We start from the raw sequence: 23,079 nt of genomic DNA, 5'->3' as shown, positions 1-23,079 counted from the left end.
TCCTGCTGCTTCAGTGGCCAGTCTCTCTGAGGCAGGGTAGCATGGCAGGAGAGGCCCTGTGAGCCCACTGCCCATGTGGTGAAGATGTGTATGCTTGGCTGCCTGTGATGGTGGGGGCTAGACCTGCTTGTGTGACAGGGATGGGGGTGTGAATTGGAGGGGCTCATGATGCCCAAAAAGGGGGAGGAGGGCAGGCAAGGGTTTTCAGAGGGACTTATGGCAGTGGAGGGACTTATACTGCCTGCATGGTGGTGACAGTAGTGAGAGGCTCATGCTGCCAGCATGGTGAATTCTGAGAAGAGACATAGGACATGTAGCCCCTATGGCATGCAGTCCACATGGTAATCGGCCTGGGGTCCATGATTGGTATTTTGTGTGGCCCCCGGGGACTCTGAAGTTGGACAGCTATGCTGGAGAGGATTGAACCAGGAACATTATGGGCTATAACCTCATTACCAGTCATTTTTGTGAATGTACCAGCATAATCTTCAGCAACACAGACTATCAGAGAACATGGTTGGGCAGTATTAACTCTCAGAGAACTAGTGAATTATCAGTACTATTTTCTTCAGAACCTATTGTTCTTCTGAGCCTTCCCACCCAACTAAAAACCTTGCTTGTCCCCCTCTTCTCTGTTTGTAAGATCTGACTAGTTCAGGTGTTATGACCAGACCCAAATCACTGAGGGCTCAGTAGATGAGATAGAAGTCACTTCAAAAGTTAAAGTAAATATTAAAACAAGACTTTTGATATATATATAAAATATTTAGGATTCCTGTTTCTAACTCAATGTAGCATTTCTAGTATTCAAAAATTGAAAGAGCCACTCTAATTAAGTCTTACTTGTTCCAGGCTAACTTTTGATAGCTGTATAAACAGCCATAGTTTATGGGTTTTTTTTTTCCTTCTGAGATAATTTTAAAACAAAAAATGCACAAATAATGCTTTCAATGTGAGAAGGCTAACTTTACACAGTTGACTTTCCCAGTCATAATTTAAAGTTTTAACAAGGAAGCTCAATGAACTGTTGTGCTAATTCTATCTTCATTGAATTCATATTTGCAAGTTCAATAGTGTGAGGAATGACTGTCCAAAAGATGAAAGATTCCTTCTGTCAGTATGAATAGCCAAGGACTGTTTGTACCATATATTTGTCCCACACTATGTTAATATTTGCAAAGCTGGACTTCTTAGAAAGAGTTCACTTTGCTTAGTGAACACATCATTGTGTGGTAAAAAAAATGAATATGGCAATGACTTGGTGAGTTTCCTACTACAAAATGATTATATAATATGCTGGAGACCAGTAGATTCATCTCCAGTAAAGTGATAGCTTAATAGTCATTTGATACATGTGCTGAATTTGACCCACAAGTTAGGATCCTGATCCTGCGCATATCAATGGCAAAACTTCTACTGAATTCAGATTTAAAAAATCTATTGGATCAGGCTGATTTTTTTCAAAGCTGATGGAATATGACTACTGTACTTGGATTTAGAGATTCAATTTTCTATTTTACATAGCAGTATACTAATAGTTTTCTTTGCAGCAAGCAGCTATAGCTGGTTATATGGCTGTACACCAGTTGAATCAATATTTAATTGAAAAGAAAGCTCTATTTAGCAACAGAGAGAAATGATTAAAGCATGTCTTTTGTTAATAAGACTATGATTTTTTACAATTCACATTGCAGTAGTTAAACTAAGTGCATCTGTAGAAGCTCTATTATATGCCAGCTTCAATAATAGCTCCTTTTTGTCTTGTGAGAGTCATCTTTGGTTCAGCTTTCTACGCTAACAACAAACTTTCATAAAACTACTAATGTTTTTCTAATAGTCTCCTTTCAACATGGAAGCTATGAAGTCAGCACTGTGTCATGGTCAGCTGAGGGTGTTTGCTCTTTCATTCTATAAACCACTAGAAAATAAAGCATGAATAGATTCTGTCTCTGGATTTTGCTCACTATCCTCTATATTTTTTTCTCATCATCTCTCTAGTATTTGGAGGCAGGGGCAGAAAAGGGAACTTGTTCAGTGAGTAGGCTATGGGGATATTGTTGTTGATGTTTATTAATTAAAAGCTCTCCGGACTAATTAGTTAAGCTAAAAAGCTGGAGAAAAAAATGCCAAGTTAAACCAAATTTGCATTTTTTTTTTCATTTCTGGGAGCTGACCTGGGCACAAAGGTTGTTCTTCTTTTTTTTTTTTTTTTTTAGTCAGTATCACACAGCATGCGAGGAGCAACAAAATTCTAGTGACAAGGTTAAATAATTTATGACCCAGGCTCATTCTGCTATAGAAAAAGTAGTCCAGAACGTACTTATTTCTCCTCCATCTCTGAATTTACTGGCAACCAGAAGCACAACGAGGGGCAACTGAGAGGGGCACCTGCCCAAAGTGCCTTGTCAGGAGGTGTGCTTCCCCCATCCACGCAGAGTTTGCACTCCATCAGCACTGCAATGCGGGGACTCCAAAATAGTTCCCAGGAAACTTTAAGACTAATAGCTGGGGCCGGCAGAGCATGCATGGCAGCAGCAGCCAGAACTGTTTTGAAATTCCCGCATGGCAGTGCTGCTAGGGCACAGACTTTGTGGGGGTGGGGGGTGATGGTGGCACTGCTCTAGAGTGTAGCATCTCAAATGCTAGATAATACTTTATCTAGCATTTGAGATTGCTGTTCACTGGCATGGGTGAGGCCACTGTCCCCTGCCCCTGCCCTTAGAACCCATGTGTCTCCAGCTCCTCCAGAACGTGTGCCCCACTGCCACCCGAACGCTCCCAACCCCCTCTCCAACTTCTGGCAGGATTTGTCCCAGGCACCAACTCAGCTTGTTACATCATGGCTGGCAGTCACTTCCTTTGATGTCACAGAAAGAGGGGGACTTATTTTAGAGTTCCATCACTTTCTCCTAAATTTCAGACTTTGTTGAGATTTTATATGTATCAATCAGCCAGCTATTGTTCTTCAGGGAGTAACAAGTAAAAGTGCCAAGGAAGACACTGCCTTGACTTATTCACGATCCCCTACAGCAGGTAAATTTATTTCCTATGCTAACAGTGATTCATTTGAAATAATTACTGGTGGCACCAGGGCTGACTAAACTGGTTATTTACACTCCTACATCCTATGTAATTCTTAGTGATGCAGTACATGATGACTCCTTTTCTCTAGCTTTGTTAGCTGACATCATTCTGTGTTACTAACTCCTCTTTTCCTTTTCTTTCCCTCCCACCTTTTAATAATTCCTCTGCTGTTACAGCATAGAGGAGGGTGTCCATGACAACTAGTGATTGTGTAAGCTTCCTTATTTAACTCTTGTTTAAAGTTCAACTTTCATGATTAGTCAAACAAGTCAAAAAAGATAATGAAAAAGAAGGATTGTGTGACAAACATTACTCACTGATGCTGGGAACCTAGATGCTTTTTTTTATTTGGCATGTAACGTGCTGATGTCAGTCTTGTATTCACTGGACACCTATCTACAGTGAACCCTTAAAATTCATCATGCTTCTATTTTCTTCTCATCATATTAGTTCTGTACTTAAGTCATGATCACTTTTTTCCCACTCCTCATAGAACTTCATTGTTTGTATGTGGGGAGAAAGGTCAGTCACTTGTCAGGTAATTTTCCTTTCATGTTCTTCTTAATCCTTGATCCTTTATTCAAAACTTTTCATTTCTATTTAATTTACTGCATGAATCTTTCAGGTGTTTTGTGATTTTAAGGACTCTGTATTCTATCATAACAAATAAATAGGATCTAGGTATGCCTGAGCTGAGATGCTCCAACAGGCTTATTTGGTTAAGACAGCACATTCTGTAACCAACAACACCTAAGGGAATGATGTGGTTAGCATCATATATAGTCATCTTGACTCCTTAGCCTGAATGAGCAGGTACAAGTTTAACCATGCTGACACCCTCTTCCTCAGTGCATTAGGGAAAAGACAAATAAATTACAATGAGTTAGGGATTGCTGAGTTACAGAACATCAACCACTCGATGGTATTTGTCCATGTACATACTCTTACCCTGATTTTACTTGGAAGTTAACCAATCATAGCTTAGCCCTCAAAGAAACATGGATAAGCTACCATAATTTAGCTTTCACTTATTGTGGGACAAGAACCACCACATAGGCAATTTATGTAGAGCAGCTGAAATGCAGTAAATCCCCACCTCCCCTATTAAGATATTGTAATTTATTTCTTTGTTCATATCTGCTGTATTTATCTTCACTTTTGAGTGATTACATTACGCTGCACTTGGAACCTCCAAAATAATTTGAGATCGCAAGCTTCAATCTTTGTGCAGCAGGGATGCTATTTTATTATGCCCACTTTACATTCATATCTTTCAAGGTTTCAGGTTTGTTATCAAATACAAGTCTTGAATTGAAGATATTTGCTGCTGGCCAAAAGCTTTTATATTCTTTGGCTGTAGCATTATTTCTGACTCCTGTAGAGCTGAACTTGACAGGCATCATGCAGAACACTTCCCATTTGGATCACAATATATAATTACAGTTCCTTAGCATTTTCCCACCTTGATGTTTGTAGCCCTAAATGAAGTTCTGAGATTAGTGACATTTTCAATTTTGCCTACTTGGAAGCTAAAATATCATATCTTTATATCAGAATGTGTTTTAACAGGAATATTTTTGTATGGAGTACAGAACATAACCCTGGAATTCAGGCTGAAGCTGAGTTAAGAAATCTGCATGGAGAGTATGAGACTATTTTATTATTTTTATCTTTTGTCATGCTTATAACTCTTGGCCTGAGTTACAGGAGAAGTCAAACTAGAAGACCATAATGATCCCCACTTTCCTTAAATCTATGATTCTAGAGCACATGCTTTCCTTTGCTAGGTAGCCTGATGGGAAAAGGTAGACGTTTTTATGCATTTGGAAAATCCGTAAGACATAGACTTAGGCGCTTCAATGCATTTAAAAATATGGGCCTAAATCAAAATATGTATGTATAATTAATTGCACCCCCTTGCTCCCAACAAGAATGCTTCTTGATTTTGCTGTATATATTAATGAACCTAGCTAGGGATGAGCTACTAAGCTCAATATATTGGATTGACTCTATTCCAAAGGATACACTTAAAGCCTTAACTACACCAAGAAATTGAGGAATATGCAAAGAATGTGGTGGCTTCCCATAATGGACCTGATTCAGCTTGCTTATTTAAAGATCTAAGATGATATTTTAGTTGTTTTGTAGGTCACAAACCTGCCAGCCTTGTAATTTGCACTGCTGAAGAACAAGACGACATTTCTCCTTGGCAGGCAGATTCTTCTTCTCTCCCACTGCTGTATCAGCCAAGTCCTTATACCTGAAAAATATCAGAAAAGGAATATTTGTTCAACTAGATAATACAAAAGCATATCCCAAACCTGGAGAGTATATCTGTCAAAGCTGTTAGTTGCCATCTCGGTTCTACATGATTTAATAGTATAAACACCACAGTTCTAGTGCTGGCACAGTCAGTGTCTCAAATCTTTGTAAATTCCTCTGTGGCTCTGTGCCATATCTCTGCAAAGATATCTACCTTGAAAACTCAGCAGTTATTCTGAGTGTGGTAACAACAGACAGACATTATGTGTATGAAGTTTATGCTGTTAGGATGCTTCCCAACATCCCTGATTAACTCCCGTAATGAAAAGTATTAAGAGTATGACATATACCTTGAAAATTATTTTGTGATGCATCTACATCAAAGGGGTTAACCTTTTTTGCAGAAGTCCAACAAATTAGTCCTGCATCCTCCCTGAGTGCCACTTTGTTACCTTTCCTTACCCTATCTGTGCTCAGCTTTCTGCTCCCTGCCCTGGGCTCCATAACCACCTGCTTTCTTCTCCCTGCCCTATCTGCTGCTGTGTGGTCTGTCCTCTCCTCAGTGTGGCATGTGCAGAGCCAGATTAACCCTTTAGTGGGCCCTAGACAAACAAACTCGTGGGTCTCAGACTGGGTGAGACCCCCCCCTCCCTACCCTAGTGTTGTCTCCTGCAGGGAGCAGGGCTCAGAGCCACCCCTAGATAGCAGCCACTGAAACAGCAAGACCAGCAGAGGGGAGGGGAAGGAAAGGGAGGTGGACAGAGCCATTCACACCACCACTGCAGAGGGAAGGACCGGGACCTCCTGAAGCTCAGGGCCCTAGGCATGCGTCTACTTTGCCTATGTATTAATCTGGGCCTGGGCATGTATCATACCCAGAGGCTGCCCCTGCCACTGTGTAACCATGCTGCAAGCTGGCCATGTCTGGTCTACACTATGGCAAGAGTGTGGGCTGGCAAGGGCCCAATCCCAACCACCCAAATCCTAAAAACAGAAAAATGCCACTGAAATTATTCTGAAGGGAGTGGCAGGGGGTGTTACTCCCAGTAGCAGCCATTCTCACATACACTAGAGACTGAAGCTATATCCTATTCCACTCTGCATGCATAAAAGGCATGTATGTAGCCGTGTAACTGCAATTTTTGGCACTTATACATAGTTTTAGTTCAGCATAGCCCATGCTGGCCTATGGGAAATAAAATTGGCCAGCTATGTGAGACCAGCTACGTGATCAAGGCTGAAGACATCTTAAAATTTTTGTTGGTGGGAGGGAAGAGAGTCCACCCATCTTGTCAGGCCAATAACTTAATGCTTAGGGCATTTGTACAGGGACCAGGAGACTCAGATTATATGGTCCCTTTAACCAGAAGGGGCTTGAACCTGCATCTCCTGCTTCCTAGCAAAGTGCTCTGATCCCAAAGACTAGGCGCACTCTTGAGCTCTCCTTTTGAAGGTGGCATCCTGAATATTAAGGAGGAATTCATTTGTAAGTAATGTGGTTAGACTGTGTTGAGAAAGGTTTCTATCAATTTAAAATTAGTATTTTTTCAACAGTTTGAGGGCTTTAAAATGCCTTACAGTAAGAGATTCATGAAACTTAATCTGTTTAGTTTATCAAAAGGAAGATCAAGACAATGCTTGTTTATAGTAATGCACAAGTACTTCACAGAAGGAAAATACTGTGTCATAATGAGATCTTTGATGTACCAGAAAAAAGATTTTGCAAGGAACAATGACTGGAAATTTAAGGCACCAAAATTAAAACAAGAATAAGGTACACATTTTAAGAGTGAGGGTGACTAAAAAAAACTACTGAAAAAAGTGGTAGATTCTCTGTTTTGTAATCTCCAAAGCAAGACTTGATGCAATTCTCCATTACACTACTAATTTCAATTAACTGAAAGGCAAACATTTTGGAGACATGTCACATTTGATGATTCTTCCAATGGAGCACAGACAGGTTTTGAAATTTGCCTACAATACTTGTTTTATCCTGGGCAGCCAGCTATGAACCACATTTCATGGCACTCCCAGCATGTGGAACTAGGGACCATAGGACTTTTGTGTTAGCAGTTGGATAGATGCATAATAGAACTGCCACAGAGCCTCCAGATTCTGTAGTTCTGGAGTAGATCCATCCTGCAGACTGCTTGGTGATGGAGGACCACATTGCTGCCAGACAATCAAGCTAGCTGGCTCCCTGAACAATCCAACTCTTGCAGCTGGGGAGCCAGCTGGCTCAGGACTCCAGCAGTTCCAGCAGCTGCTGACTAAAATTGACATGAATGTTGTCAGTTTCACTGGTGCTCATCACTTAATAGCAGCACTGAAACTGACCCAACTAAAATTGACTCTCTGCCCAAGTCCCAGCGAGCATATTTAATCTCAGAAAAATATTTTAGAAACAGCCCATATTTTCTCCACAAACCTGAAATTTTGAGTTTTGATCAGACCTACTTTAGACACCCACAGGTTACTGAGCTGCATATGAGCATAAATAGATAAAATTCTATTGCCTATCTGATACAGGAGGTCAGACTAGATGCTCTACTGGTCCTTTCTGTTCTTAAAAGTCTATGATAGCATGAAAATGTATTCACTCATTGATTTGAGTTTAGGCCCCCTTTCTATTAGTTAAAATGGACTCTAGCTTAGACGAAAAGGAAGGACTTTAAGCTAAGCCACTACTGGAGGAGAGGAACACTCCAAATATAGATTCATTTCCTGGGTCTGCCAGACTTTCTTTAACATTGGACAAAGGAGTTAGTTTCTCTGTGCCTCAACTGCTTGTCTGTAAAATGTAAATAACAGTATTTCATTATCTTACCGTTATGTTACACGGTTACGTATATCAAAGACTTGGAGTTTTCAAAAGTTATGGTAATGGCTATGTAAGTATTTAAGATACACAAATACTTTTATTCCTGATACTGTCATATCACTTTTATCTCTAAAATTAATGTCATGTCTTTTGAATTTTTAACCATTTTTCAGACTTTGATTCTATCAAATTTTTCTTTAGGGAGAAGCAAGCTGTGTGGCTTGGGTTTATTAGCTTTATTTCACATATGCTGTGGCATTTTGAAAGCTCCAAATACCCCTAAGACAAAATATATCAACTTAAATAAGGACTATGAACATTACTAATAAAATATCATTATTATAGCAGATGTTGTAACTCCCATTGTCTAACACATATTGTAGTAACCTTGGTGTCCTCTACAAATTGGTCATTTGAATTAAATAGCAAAAAAGAATACCTTTAGCTATTGCCACTCATTACATAATAGCAGATAATACTGTACACATTCTGAATTTGTAGCACAGATTTGTATAATTAAATTTCAATTTACATGCAACCTTCACAATGCATCAATTTTTACCTCTATGGAAAATGTAATCTTGGGAGTGCTGGCAGCTTGAGAGGTACACCCCTCAACTCTGGGAGCAGATGCCAGTGAGGAATCAGATGAATCAGGAGGAGGAGGAGGAAGGGGAAGAGAATACGGTAAAGGCAGCAGAGGGGGAAGAGCCTCCGGCTCCGGACAGTCCAGGACAGGATTTGCAGTTGGTCGAGTCACAGCCATCTCTGAGACTAATTTTGAATGATTCACCTGAACAAAATAATGAACCTGCATTTTTTAAATGCCATTGGTGTGAGGTCAGGCATGGAATGAGTCTGTCTGTGTAAATGACTGCATTTATCTTCTGTCAAGATCCCTGAGTCCAAGCACATAAACTACTTCCATAAGGTTATTGGCTTAATTGAGATTGAGAAAGTGAATTGATTTTTAAAATTTCAGCAAGTTTTCAAAGTATTTGGAAAAATAGGCTTCTTTAAACTGCTTTCAGACACTACAGAACTTTGCTGCAACAAAGGGAAGAGAGGGAAGTGGGGTAGGAGGGGCACACACATGAGCACATCTGAACAAAGGTCTTACTGAGAACAGAAGAACCAAGTACTAACTTTTTTGGCTAAAATAAACCCAACTCTAAAAACAATCAATATACAAAACATGTTTCAGTTTTCTTCAATGAATCACCTGCAAGCAGTTATCCATAAGATATATTTTCAAATTTCAAACTTCATTACTTGATTTGGACCACAAATAGAGTGATCCCCTTGTTGAGCCCCAGCTCAAGTCTGGGATCGTGCCCGGTACGCAAAAGCCAATAAAGATACCAGGGGTGAAAGTATAAAGAAGATTTATTGCTAGCAATACAAGGTGCAAGCGGAATAATTTCACGTTACAAGCACACCGATTCTTAATTCTAAGCATCTTTTATGCAGGAGTATTGGACCTTCATAAGCATTCGTGTTTGCTAATTGGTTATAAGGGAGTGACGCAAGGAGTTCTTTACTGAGCATGTCTCTATACCTGTGTTTTAGCTATGTATCTCATTTCCATACATGTATGTTTCATTAGCATACTTTCTCCCCACCTAGGGGTGTGATTTTTAATATTTAAATCAGCTCTTTGCCCTAGTCCTCTGATTCTGCTTTTGTTTTCAAGCCTCCTTTATCTAAGACTGTCTCCTCCTTATCATTGCAGATGGGCATTAGTTACATAACAGAGACTTTTGCTTGGGCTTTGTATAGTGGTTTCTAGGTCAAACCTGACAACATGATTAATGTACAGTATAGCTTGCAGACTTGTGAGCATGCCCAGTGCTCCTATGACATCCTAACTTGTGGGGGTCAATTAGGTAAAATCATGAAAAAGTTCTGTATGGAATAAAGAGTGAATCTTTGATTAACAGCTCCAAAACAAAAGCTTTAAGCCTGACAAACATAAGGGATCCATTGGACCAAAGCCGCAAGCCTGTGGCAAGAGCTTCTTCAGCTGCAATCATCTTTCCTGCTGCTGCTAGTGGTTATGCCAATGGGCAGCAAGTAGGTTAGATAATTGGTAGCAGGGTCACATTCTTTATTCCCTCTGTCCTTCCCATTTTGAAAAATAATGGTGGGAGAAGGCCCATTTCCCTAACTAAATACTCTCTTGCTCAGCAGAGTTTAGCAAACTACCCAGCCTGACTTTCACATTGCACAGACAGTTTGGGGCAATGCATTTTGTGCCTTGTGAAGCAGGCTGACATACAGATTGAACAGGCTGGCTTAGTTACATACCATTTGTGGTCAATTGTGGATAGTGCCCCCCTCAACCTAGGGTTACCATATTTCCAGAATAAAAAAAGAGGACACCTATGGGGGGAAGGAGGGAGGAGAGGGGGGGGGGCAGTGATACACCCATAGCCTGCCTCTGCCCCTCACTCCTACACTCCCTTCCCCACCCAGCCCTACCAGTGTCCCTCACTCCCAACCCTCAGCCCCCTGCCCTGCATCCCTGTTGCCCATGCAGCTCCTGTATGAACACACACACACACACACATAGTCTCTTACCTGGGAACAGCTTGCTGGGGCCTGTGCGCAGAGCATGTGGCCCCCAACAGCCAATCACCTTGCTTGCTGCTTTCAGCCCCAAGCAGCCAAGCTGTTAGTCCCCATGAAAGCAGAGGCAGAGCAAAAATCCAGACATTCGCTCACATTTTAAAAACCTGCCCAGACACAAGGACAGGGGGCCAAAAAAGAGGACGTGTCTGGGAAAACCCAGCCATGTGGTAACCCTGCCCCAACCAGTAGCCCTCATATAGGCAGTTATTTATGAGCAGAGATCCTGGTTTTCTGATTAAAGAAAACCCCCAATTTTTGGATTTAAAAAAGTAACCCAAAATCCACATTTTTCCATGATTAAAATGAAATGCCACTAATATATAGACATATAAATACAGTGGTGTTTCATTTAAATCATGGAAAAATGTGAATTTTGGGTTACTTTTTTAAATCCAAAAATTGGGATTTCTTTTTTTATTGGAGAAAACCAGAATCCCTGTTTATAAGGAGTGTTTTTTCCTTTAGGGAGGTTGGGGTGGGGGTGGAGGGGGTTGGGGAGGTGAGGAGAATCATTTTTTGTTTTAGTTTTGTTTGGGGGTGGGGGTTAGCTTGACACTAATATAACCACTTCATATAGCTTGTAAATATGGAATACTGAATCCATCACTTCCTTAAACCCACAAATGACAAGAACAAGTCAGCTGCTTTTTGCTGAGATGGAATATTCCTAGGTTCAGGTAATAGCACAATAACCTTAAATAGAATCATGTTGATTTTGAGAATATTACTTATGTATTTGAATTTGCGTATATGGGCTGTGTCTGTACTTGCAGTTCTGTACATACACAAAACCTTTAGTCATTAGAACAAACACTGCAGGCTTGGTTCCAGTGAGACTACTTGCAATGTAAAGTACTACTCGATTATGAGCAAAAAAGGCAGAATTTGACCCATGACACTGAAACAGGAAAAACAGACAAAACAGAGTACAAGAAGCACAAAAGAGAGGGCTTAGCAGCTTAAACACATCAATTTGCCTTGAACTAAATCTACAAAGATGTCATATTCTTCATAGCGGGACTATTGTTTGTGCAACTTTTCTCAACACTTACACACTTTTATAGATAAGAAAAGAGGGATTGAAGTCTGATTCAAGTATCAGAAATCACCCTTTTGTTTCAGTGATAGCACTCCTTGTAACACCAACACACAAGTCTTGTTACAAAGTAACTCGGTGTCTGTCTGGATTTTTTTCTTTTTGCTATTTAAATAATGAAACTTTAGCATGGAAAGTAGTTGCTGTTGGCTTGGAAAGAGTATTTAAAGCCTGTTTTTTGGGAATTAGCTGAAAGGTATAGATATATGCATTATAAGGGTTCAAGATGGGCAGCAGGGATTAATTGATTTCTAAGAGCTTGGGTCTAACACACACAAAGTATCTCAGGCCTGAAAGCAGACAGGCTTTCTAGCATGACAAGGCCAATGGATGACCACAGCCTGAGAACTGAGGGAGGCTTGCCATAACACAAGATCACAGCCTTCAAGGCAGACAGGTTGTCTAATACAACAAGGACACAAAGCCTGGAAACCAAGGAAGTATGTACCATACTGTCCTACAGCATAAGAAAATGACACCAGCTACCAGGCCCCAGAGCAGCAGGGGGGCCTGAGTCCTGGTTTTGGGGGAACAGACCAAATTAGGAGAAAGCCCGGAAGGTTATGTGAATGCATGACCACAGAGAGACAGCCAACCAGAGATAGCCACGGATGAAGAGTCATCAGGAGTCATCAAGGGGGAAGAAGACAAAAACAGAGACTTGAGATTAACAAAGGTGTGCCGCCTCTGCTCTACCAGGCATTCTCATGCGGCCTTAACCTGGACTATCAATCTTGCCTGGCCCGGGCTTGCGAGTGGACCCCAAAGGCTACCCTGGCTGACATCCGGGGATCCCCTTAACTCACCTGCCACGACTTCGAATGGAACTTCAGTGGAGTCGTTCCCCTTTGAGGCAGCCTCCCTGGTCGTCACGCCTCTCCCGGGTGAGTGCCTCTCAGTGGGCACTCATGGGGCTCTGACCTCCCCTACACCCCGGCCACTCGCCACCTTGGGTCACAGGTCTTCTGGCCCTTTGGCGTCCCTGGCTCCACTCGGTTTCTCCACCAGATTCCCGTGGCCCTACAGCCACAAGTCCCAGTGTCCCTGGATCACAGTTCGAGCATGATGGCTTTGAGGCCCTTGGACTTGGATCCGAATAACCTGTATCCCTAGTGGCCCATCCCAACCACCCTGTGACATAGCGTGTGATCCCCACCACCGTGACTGCCGAAGCGATGCAGCCAGTGGACCTCCTCTCCGGGGCTTCCCTGCCGACTTGCCAGTCGGTACCTCTGCCTCTGTTGGCCTCGCTGCCGGTGCTGCTGCCGGCTCCACTGCCGGCTTCTCTGCTGGTGCTGCAGCCAATGCCTCTGACAGCTCCTCTGCTGGTGCTGCTGCCGGCTCCTCTGCTGGCTCTGCTGCCGGCTTCTCTGCTGGCTTCACTGTTGGTGCCTCTGCCGGCTCTGCTGCCAGCTCCTCTGCCGGCTCTGCTGCTGGTGCCTCCACCGGCTTCGCTGTCAGTGCCTCTGCTGGCTCTGCTGCTAGCGCTTCCGCCGGCTCCACTGCCGGCTTCGCTGTTGGTGCTGCTGTCAGCTCCGCTGCTGGCGCCTCCACTGGCTCTGTTGGCCGCTTCTCTGCTGGCTTTGCTGTCGGTGCCTCCCCAGGCTCCGCCCCCACCATCTCAGGCTGCCTGACACAGCGGCTGCGCCTCTTGGGGTGTGGGCTTCCCCGCCGAGCCTCTGCTCACCAGCCTCCTTCCTGTGCCTCCAGTGCTGCCTTTTATTTCTGCTAAGTGGTGTCTCCAGCTGACGTCACCTGGCCCCAGCTGAATATGAACGTGGCTGATGAGCCGCGTGAGTGGTTTCTCACTTCTTTTGGCCCTTGCAGATGGTAAGTTGGGGCTTCCTTCCATTTTGGGTTGGGGTTCTCCTGCAACCACAGCACCCCTGGGACAAAAGGGTCCCTCCCTGTTCCTTCTCATCCCTCTTTCTCTTCCTCCCTGTCCCTCCCTGTCTTGTTCCCTAAAAGGGGTCCCCATCCCCATCCCTGTCTCCTGGGAAGGATCCACAAGGCCACCATGGTCCGAGGGCATACCAGCAGCCCATCTCATGCACCCCACTGGAGGAGGCTTGTGGGCCTCAGCATCCCACCTCCAAACTGCTGACACCTAAGAGAGAGAGGCTCAGAGTGGAAAGGTCGTGGCTGGGCTGAGGACAGTGCTCACCCAGAACAAAAGTATAGGGGCTGGGTCCAAATCCAGTGTCAACAGTTGCTTCCTGGTAGCAATGTTAAGTAATGTATTTCTAAATAACCAATGACGGCTGAAGGGAGGGGGAAACAATTCAATCCTGCTACTGCAGTTTTGTAAGCTGCAGTTTCATATTCTCTTTTTTAAAATCATATTATTTTTTCCAACTAAAAATGACATTATTCTAACCGTAGTAGTCAAAAGATAAAGCATTAAGGAAAATAATCAATTTTTTTTCTGTTTTTAAATCCATTAAATGAAAATTATCATCACAAAGAATTATAAACAGGTACTCTAAAATTGCTGAACTCTAAAATTCCTGTTCCAGAGCAAATCTCTCATTTTTTTCCACAGCCAGGAAGATTGATGTATCACATGCTTAGATTACTTTTTTAGTTTGTTCATTTAACTGGCACTTTTTTCACAGACAACAAACTGCCTGTCTATCAAATATGGGAAAGAGACAGACTTTATTTGTAAAACTTGTCAATGTGCATTCATATCTCAGGCCTTTGTGGTTTGGATTTTGGTGGAGGGTGGGGGCAGGGAAAATACAAGGTTTGTATTAGAAAATGTATGGTATGAAAGCCAGAAGATATCAATGACCTGTCTACAAATAAAAATTCTTTGCCTTTTAAGGAAATCAATGATGTTTGAAAAAATTAGACATAAAAGAAACCTTGTGAGTACAGCTACCAAAATAAGAGAAAATGTTGGTAAAATATTACAGATATGTGCTCACACATGCGCACGTCTGCACACATACAAACTCAACACTAGTTATCTTTTAACACTCAAGAATTATTTATCCTTGGGTGTTAAAGGAATTAGCTGATTACTTTTTGAAAACTTATGGAGAACTGGGGAAGGTCCAGAAAGTTGGGGGATAAAGCAAATGCAGTATACAAGTTTCCAATTATTGCACTGTAAATCTAACATGAACCCCTAACTAATGGGACGAATCTTAAAATAAATGTAATCAAAATCTTGGGCATACCATCCAATGTAAAAACACAATGAACTCATAAAAAATTAATACTAGGCAAATCTGATTGCATTTGTTTTTTTCAGATAGGATTAAATAATTATTAGATGAAAGGAATACAAATGTTGAAATACATTTCATTTTAGGACCAATTCATGAAAGCTTTCAGGAATAATTCAGGTTTGTTTGGAGGTACACACACATGCATATATTTCAATCTCCCTTATGGCTGGAAACAAAGAAAAATACAAATGACAGTATATCAAAGCTTTGAAGCAGGTGCCTCAGCACTGCTTCAAGGTTTTTAATATCCTAATTACTACCTTAGATCTGCATGGAATAGTACAGAATTAAAGGACAAATTTATGAAAAAATTAAAATTAAGGACAAAAAATAAAATTAAGTTCAGCCTGGAAAAAAGTAGATTATTTACTTTCTCTGTGTTAATCTGATAGAGAATATAATGGGCAGAAGAAATTCAGAAAACAGTAATGCCTGAAATATACTTTTAGGAAAATTAACCAGCTCCCCAATTTTTGCCACGATAGAATTTCTTATGAATTTTTAATTTTCCACATTATCAATCAATATATTTTTAACTATAAAATGGTGAGAAGATATTTCATCATATTGAGCCAATCTTCAAACACCTCCAATGATAGACAACAAATAGGCATTAACAGAGTATAGCTCAGATAAGGCAACAAAACTGTAGACAACATTAAAAATAGAAATAAACACATAAATTACCAGGAGAAACATCTTGACTCTGATCTCACAATAACCTTCACATGGCCAGTTTCTAAAGCAATATGGAACCCATAATGTGACTGTGCAATTTGTAAGACTGGAATAGTTTTTAAAAATGTAGTCAATTAGCACACTTTAACCCAGGATGCCTAGAAAAGGTAAGGAAATATTGAATTGTTGGTGAGGATGGAGTAAGGTCCTAAGATTTTTCCATGTCTAATTTTCATTCTTTTATGTTAGGCCTTAACCTCCTCAAGACATCTGCATTTCAAACTCTGGCGACAAAAAATAACTAAAATATGTGTGTCTTAATCCTAGAATATTTATTCATGCACTTCATGCAATTAAGCAGGGGTTTCCTCATCTCAGATAATGTGGCAGCAGAATAAAAAACAGAATAGTAAATTATAGTTCAGCTCTTGGGATTACTTGATTCAGCTGTGCAAATAAAAATGAATTCACAACATCTGCTAAAAATTTGCATTACAACACTTTCACGTTTCCTTACTTAAAGCTAACATTCCAAGTTCATTTTGCTAATGCAATATAAAAATATATTTATTTTAAGAAACTGACAAAAATGGGACATCACAACCAGCTAGCTCTACAACACAAATATGTACCTGGAACTCTCCAAATGTTTATATTTAACCTCAGATGAACGGGTGTTTCCTCTACCAACCCCTCTCCCTTCCAGATGTGCATCAACAAAGCAATAGTATAATGCTTCACTATTACAAAAAATATATGGATTACAGAATGTATTTAGTCTTCTTTGTCAGTCTACCAGACTTGATACCATTCCAGTATCAGCTGTCTTGCCACTGGGACCCATGAGTGAGCTTCCAAGGGGAGTAACCTATTTTACAGATTATGTGCACTGAACACTTATTTATCCCATTCTGCAAGGTCACATCAGTGGATCACTGGCACTGCTGACTGGATGTCAGTGGCACTGCTGACTGGAATGGAAGGAGAGGCACACTACAGGAAGCAAGGAAATGGATTATGAGAGTGATTGTTTGGATCTGTGGACACAATATTGTACCCTAGGTTCACAGGAAGTTCAGAAGTAGGCTTCACCAGTGAGGTGAGCCTGAGATGACAGTGTACTGCCTTGGACCACCTAATGTCCTTCTTTCATTCTATGGCAGCCGAGAAACAGGTACATCTTGGTGAAAATGATTTGGGATTTTAGGAATTAATTTAGTCCTCACCAGGAATCCTGGTTTTCTCTGATAAAAAAAAAATCCCCAACTTTTGAAGTTAAAAAAGTAACCCAAAATCCACATTTTTCTTTGATTAAAATCACTATAGAGAGAGACAGATCTATCTATCTATCTATCTATCTATCTTAGTCGAGTTTCATTTTAACCATGGAAAAATGTGGTCATCACTCATCAAGTACAGGGAAATGAAGAGAGAAAGGAGATCTTTTCTGAGGATAACTGCAAACTGGTCTAAAATGCTGCAGCAGAAGCTACTAGCAGGGAGCCTCGTGCGTTGCTAAGGCAAGACGAAGCACACATTCTTCAGAACAGGAAGTGTCAATAACTTCCCACCAAATATATTGTAGTTGGTACCTGGGATATTCAGGAACAATTGGGTATACTTCCCTTACAGGACAGAGGATATGTTTTGCTAAAGTTAGGGAGAGAATTATTAACTATCTCAGAACCTGTACAGGGAGGAAGTCAAGCTAACTGTTGGTGACTCTTCCTGGCAGGTCTCCAGTGCATGTACAGCAAAAGCTGTGTTATCTGGCATCCAGGGGGAATGGGGAGTGCCAGTTAATCAAATATGCCGGTTATCTGAGAGACGTCTGTTTGGGCCACCGCCTGTTCGAGCCACCACCCCTCCTGCCGTGTCCGGTGTGCTAGAACTTTCACTCCCTGGTATCGGTGTGCCGGGAGACAGGGAGAGGGGCCCCACACAGGCTGCTTTGCCCTGGGCAGTGGGACTTGGCAAACTGGAAGTGCCACGGTGGGACTTCTGGTTTTGCTTTTGCCACGTTGATCAGCATGCTGGTTAATAGAGGATGCCTGCTAACAAAGTGCCAGATAGCACAGCTTTTACTGTAGTCATATTATGGTTCTGGTTCCTTGATAACCCAGAACTGGAAGTGGACTTAAAAGATATGTATTTCTTAAATAATGTGTGGGAAGAGATTGGGGTTGCTAAGGTACTGCTGTACTGCGGGGCTACTGCAAGGAAGTAATATCCTGACTCTATTCCCAATGGTTTCTCAGATTTTGGTCCTCTCTGCAGGTTGCCTATGAAAGCAGTTTACTAAAATTATAGGAAGCTAGGACCATGTTAATTAGCTGCTCAGTAGAGTTCATTAGCTTGCTTGCAACACTACACCAAAGCAGCTATTTCTGATTCTGGATATACGGCTTCTGGTTCCAGAAGTCTGTAGAGCAAGCCTCAGATTCAAGGAACATCACAGATTTCAAAAGCTGTTCACCCTATATAAAGCATAAAATGTGAATCACTGAAGGAAAGTAAATAACACTACACATGAGGCTATGATATATAATATGCATTTTCCTGGACATGTGGAAAGAAATATAAGATAAATAAAATAAAATAAAATAAAATAAAAATACATATTTAATTAGGCTGCACATTTATTAAGTCAACTCAACTTGGATATAACTAACTATAACTAGTAGGACTCAAGTCACAGATTTCATAGGTTTCATAGATGTTAGGGGCTGGAAGGGACCTTGTGAGATCATCAAGTCCAATCCCCCTGCCAAAGGCAGGAATTCTGCAGGGATCAAATGATTTCAGGAATATAAACATCCAAATGCCTTTTGAACAAGTCCAGAGTAGGTACTTGCACCACCACTGGGGAGAGTCTGTTCCAGACCTTGGACTTCTTTGGACTGTAAAAGAAGTTTTTCCTTATATTGAGTCTGAATCAGCCTTCTAGAAGTCCTAGAGGGCCATTAGACCTAGTTATCCCTTGGGGAGCCCTGGTGAACAAGTGTTCTCCCAGATCCTGATACACCCACCTTATATACTTATAGGCAGACACCAAGTCCACCCTGAGCCTTCTCTTCACCAGGCTGAAGAGTTTTGTTGAAAGTCTTGCTTTCTTGGCCTTTGACCATATGGGTGGCTCTCCTCTGGACTCTCTCAAGCTTATTCACACCCTTCCTGAAGTGGGGGGCCCAAAACTGGATGCAGTACTCCATCTGCAGTCTCACTAAGACCAAGAAAAGTGGGAGGATGATGTCCTTGGTTTTGCTCAAGATGCATTGGTGGATGCATGCCAGAGTTTTGTTTGCTCTGCTGGCCACAGTATTGTACTGGTGGCCCATGTTCATCTTGTGGTCATGAAGACCCCCAAGTCTCTTTCAGTCATGGTGCTAGTGAGCATAGCACCGCTGAGCCTATAAGTATGATGCTGTGTTTTTCTCCCATGGTGGAAAACCCTGCATTTCTCTACATTGAATGCCATCAGGTTTTGGTCCACCCACTTTGCAAGCATGTCCAGGTCAGCTTGTATCCTCAGCCTGTCTTCCAGCATGACCCCCTCACCTATAGTTCACTGTCATTCGTGAACTTTGCCAGCCTGACAACTGAGCCCTGGAGTACTCTTCTGGTAACCTTGTGCCACATTGATTTGTTCCCATCAAGTAGTATCTGACCCCGGAGCCAGCTTCCCAGCCATCGGACCATGAGATGGTCGAGGCCACAGTTCCCCAGCTTGGTCATGAGGACATCATGGGAGACCAAGTCAAAGGCCTTCTTGAAATCAAGATAAATGAGATCAACCTCGTCTCCTTTGTCCAGGCAATGTATCACCTGGTCATAGAAAGAGATGTGGTTTGTCAGGCAAGACCTTCCAGTAATAAAACCATGTTGACTGGCATTCAGTAAGTTGCCTTCTGTTAGCCTGTTGCAGATGGATCCCTTGATAATTTTCTCCAAAATCTTCCCAGGGATGGACATAAGACTGATAGGTCTATAATTCCCTGGATCTTTCTTCCTCCCTTTCTTGAAGATTGGGACCATGCTGGCTCTTTTCCAGTCTTCTGATACATCACCCAACTGCCATGAGCTTTCAAATGTCTTGGCCATAGAGCATGCTATGATGTCTGCCAGCTCTTTTAAGATTCTCGGGTACAATCTGTTCAGGCCCGTGGACTTATGGATGTCAAGCCTCTCAAGGTGTTCTCTCACTTGATCTACATCAATTGTGGGCCCATCTCCCAAGCCCTGGATGCTTTGTGTCCTGCCTGACAGTGTGACCCCCTTGGGCAGGTGAAAAATTGACACAAACTAATTGTTTAGGAGACTAGCCTTTTCTTGGGCATCAGATTCAGCTGTCCCATTTGATCTTGCAGGGGGCCAATGTTGCTTTTGTTCTTCCTCTGAATTCCCACATATCTGAAGAATGACTTTTTGTTATCCTTGATTCCACTGGCTAGCTTGAGCTCGGTTACTGCTTTGGCTTTTCTGGACCACTCCCTACAGGTATGGGCTAGTGGTGAGTAGTCCTCCTTGGTGATGATTCCAGTTTTCCATCTGGTGTAGGCTTCTCTTTTAAGTTTTGGGAGACCCAGAAGTTACCTGTTGAGCCAAGGGGGCTTCCCTGCCTTCTGATTGCATTTGCTGTGGGATGGGATGAACTTCCCTTGCACTTTGAGGATTGAGTTCTTTAGGAACAACCATTCCTCATGGGCTCCCCTTCTAGGGCAAAGGTGAGGATTTCTAATTTACTGAGAGACTTGCCCACCCTGCATTAGACAGAGAAAGTAATCAGATCATGGGCATTGCCACCAAGCTTGCTCTTGATCTTCAGATCACTCACCAGGTCATCCTCTTTGGCCAGAACCAGATCCAACGGTGCCTCTCCCTTACTTGACCCACACACCTCTTGCATCAGGTACAGGTCATCAATACAAGTGAGAAGTTACAAAACTGGTCAGACTTGGACGTGTGTGCTCATCCAGATGTCTAGGGGGTTGAAGTCTCCCATAATAATCATACATCAGGAACATGCAGCCTCAGCCAGTTCCCTTTTGAATTTAAGATCCAGTTCTTCTTGGTTAGAGGGTCTGTAATAGACTGCTATGAGTATATCCCCTTCCCCATGCTCCCCCCTGTATTTTAACCCAGATGCCCTCCATGGTTAATGAACTCACTTTGAAGGGAAGTGTACTGCTCCTTGATGTAGACAGCTACACCCCCACTTCTCTTCCCAACACAGTTTCTCCTGTAGAGGATATAGCCCTCTATACCTACTGACCAGTTATAGGAGTAGTCCCACCACGTCCCCATTGTCCCTACAAGGTTATAATCTTTATCGATGAGAAGGGCCAGCCCCTTTTGCTTGTTACCCAAGCTCCTAGCACTTGTGTACAGGCAGTTGAGTCTTCCTTATGTGATGGGATGTGACCTTTCCTTGGGCTCTCGTTAGAATGGGTTCCCTTGCATTACCTAAGCTGTTACTACTGTGATTGGCATGACCTCGACTAGAACTGTTGATTGACTGCCCAGCCCCCTGTGATTTTAGTTTAAAGCCCTGTTGAGTAGGTCAGCCATTCTGGCCAAGAAGAACTTCTTCCTTTTCCAGGTGAGGTGGAGGCCATCCCTTCCCAAAAGTCTGCTATCTCTTTCACTGAAGTGTGGAGTATGGTCAAAGAAGCCAAACCCCTTGTGATGGCACCATCGCCAGAGTCTTCTGTTCACCTCACCAATTCATCTATCCCTCCAGGGCCCATGACCTGTGACTGGAAGGACTGAGGAAAAAACTACCTGAACACCCAGCCCCCAGAGCTCTGTAGTCACTCATGACCCAGCCGGGATTGCTCCAAGCCATGTCATTCATGCCCACATGGATGGGTAGTATGGGATGGTGGTCCAAGGGCCAGATGAGTTTGGGGATCCTCTGAGTCACATCATGGACACAAGCCCCAGGGAGGCAGCAAAACTCACGGGCTATGGAGTCGGGGTGAGAGATGGCACCCTCTGTCCCCCTCAGGAGGGAATCGCTCACCACAATTACTCTATGTCTTCTTCTAGGCGCAGTTGCTGGTGGCCCTCCTACCTCACGTGCTGGGGCTGGGAATTTGGTCAGCTCAGCCGATGTGAGGGGTTTGAAATGGTTGTGCAGCTCCAGGGGAATGGTCATACTGGTGCAGTGCCTCCTAGGGCCAGAGACTACCTCCATCCAGGCAACCCCTTGCTGGACATCATGGTGGCTCTTTATTTTCACCAAGGTGTTGTCAGCCATAGAGTGGAGTGCCTGGAAGTAGATGTCCATTTCCTGCTCTGCACCTCTAATGGCTCGCAGCTGTTGGACCATTGCCTGGAGTTCCATAGTCTGGCACTCCAGGGCCTCCACTGTTGAGCACATCCCACAAGAGAAGGTGTCAGTGCTCCCAGTGCTCCCTGCGTCCATGTCAGGCAGCCTCCACAGGAAGCCAGGGGCTCCTTCTGAGTGGAAGCCAGGGCCATGGGTCCCAGTTGGGTAGGGGCAGGGACTACAGGCTCCATTTGGGTAAAGGCTAGAACCACAGGCTCCATTTTGGTGGAGACCCTGATGGTACCAGAGAAGGGGGGTCCATGTACAGGGGGAGCTTTGGGGTGTGATGCGTACCTCCCACCGTGGTCCTTGTAGTAGTCTGGGCTACTACTGTGCAGACATTTTCCTTTAAGCTCCCCACCTGGAGCCTTGTGGTCCTCCTGCTTGTCCTCCCTCGCTAACTCATGTGCTGGCCTAGAAGTGTGCCTGTTTCCGCATTCTGTTTGTGAGGCTCTGGTCGTGTGGCTCCCTGGGTGGCTGGGTCAAGTAGGAGCCAGGGTGGGAGGCATGACCCTCTTTGGCTCCTCTCAGGTGCCCCCCAATTCTGCTACTTCCCTCCCACCATGGGCCCCACCTACCTCCCAGCTGCACCGTGGGTCAGGGTCCTCTGGGGTCTTCTTGGGGGTCTGGGGGTTCTGGGGCTCATGGGGGTGCAAAGGGCTTCTGCCCATGCATCTTGTGCCAGAGCTGGGGACGAACTGTGGCTTCTGCCATTGGTGGGCCATTTTAAAGTCTGTTCATACACAGTAGGGCCCACCAACAGTGCCGCACTGCTGTCGGGGCTTGGGGGGGGGTCCCTGCCCCACTGGAAAAGGGGAAAGGTATGTGCCCCCCCTTCCCCTGTCTCATGTGCCAGGCAGCACCAGTCGTGTTTCTCCCTGGCGGGGTTGGGCCAAGTAGGAGCTGGGGGGGGGGGGGGTGTGACCCTCCTCAGCTCCTC

The 23,079-nt window shown here is 43.3% G+C and overlaps 1 protein-coding gene across 1 annotated transcript in view; it reads right to left on the bottom strand.

Moving 5' to 3' along the window:
- Window positions 1–23,079, bottom strand: part of MYO16 (myosin XVI) — a 418,223-nt gene that overhangs the window by 113,792 nt on the left and 281,352 nt on the right. The window contains exon 25 of the mRNA XM_006017262.3: window positions 5,242–5,344. Coding sequence (XP_006017324.1) covers window positions 5,242–5,344 — 103 coding nt within the window. The remainder of the gene's footprint in view (window positions 1–5,241; window positions 5,345–23,079) is intronic.

The sequence above is a fragment of the Alligator sinensis genome, unplaced genomic scaffold, assembly GCF_000455745.1.
Source record: "Alligator sinensis unplaced genomic scaffold, ASM45574v1 scaffold288_1, whole genome shotgun sequence".
NCBI classification, from domain to species: domain Eukaryota; kingdom Metazoa; phylum Chordata; order Crocodylia; family Alligatoridae; genus Alligator; species Alligator sinensis.
This window is presented reverse-complemented; position numbering and strand designations above follow the sequence as displayed.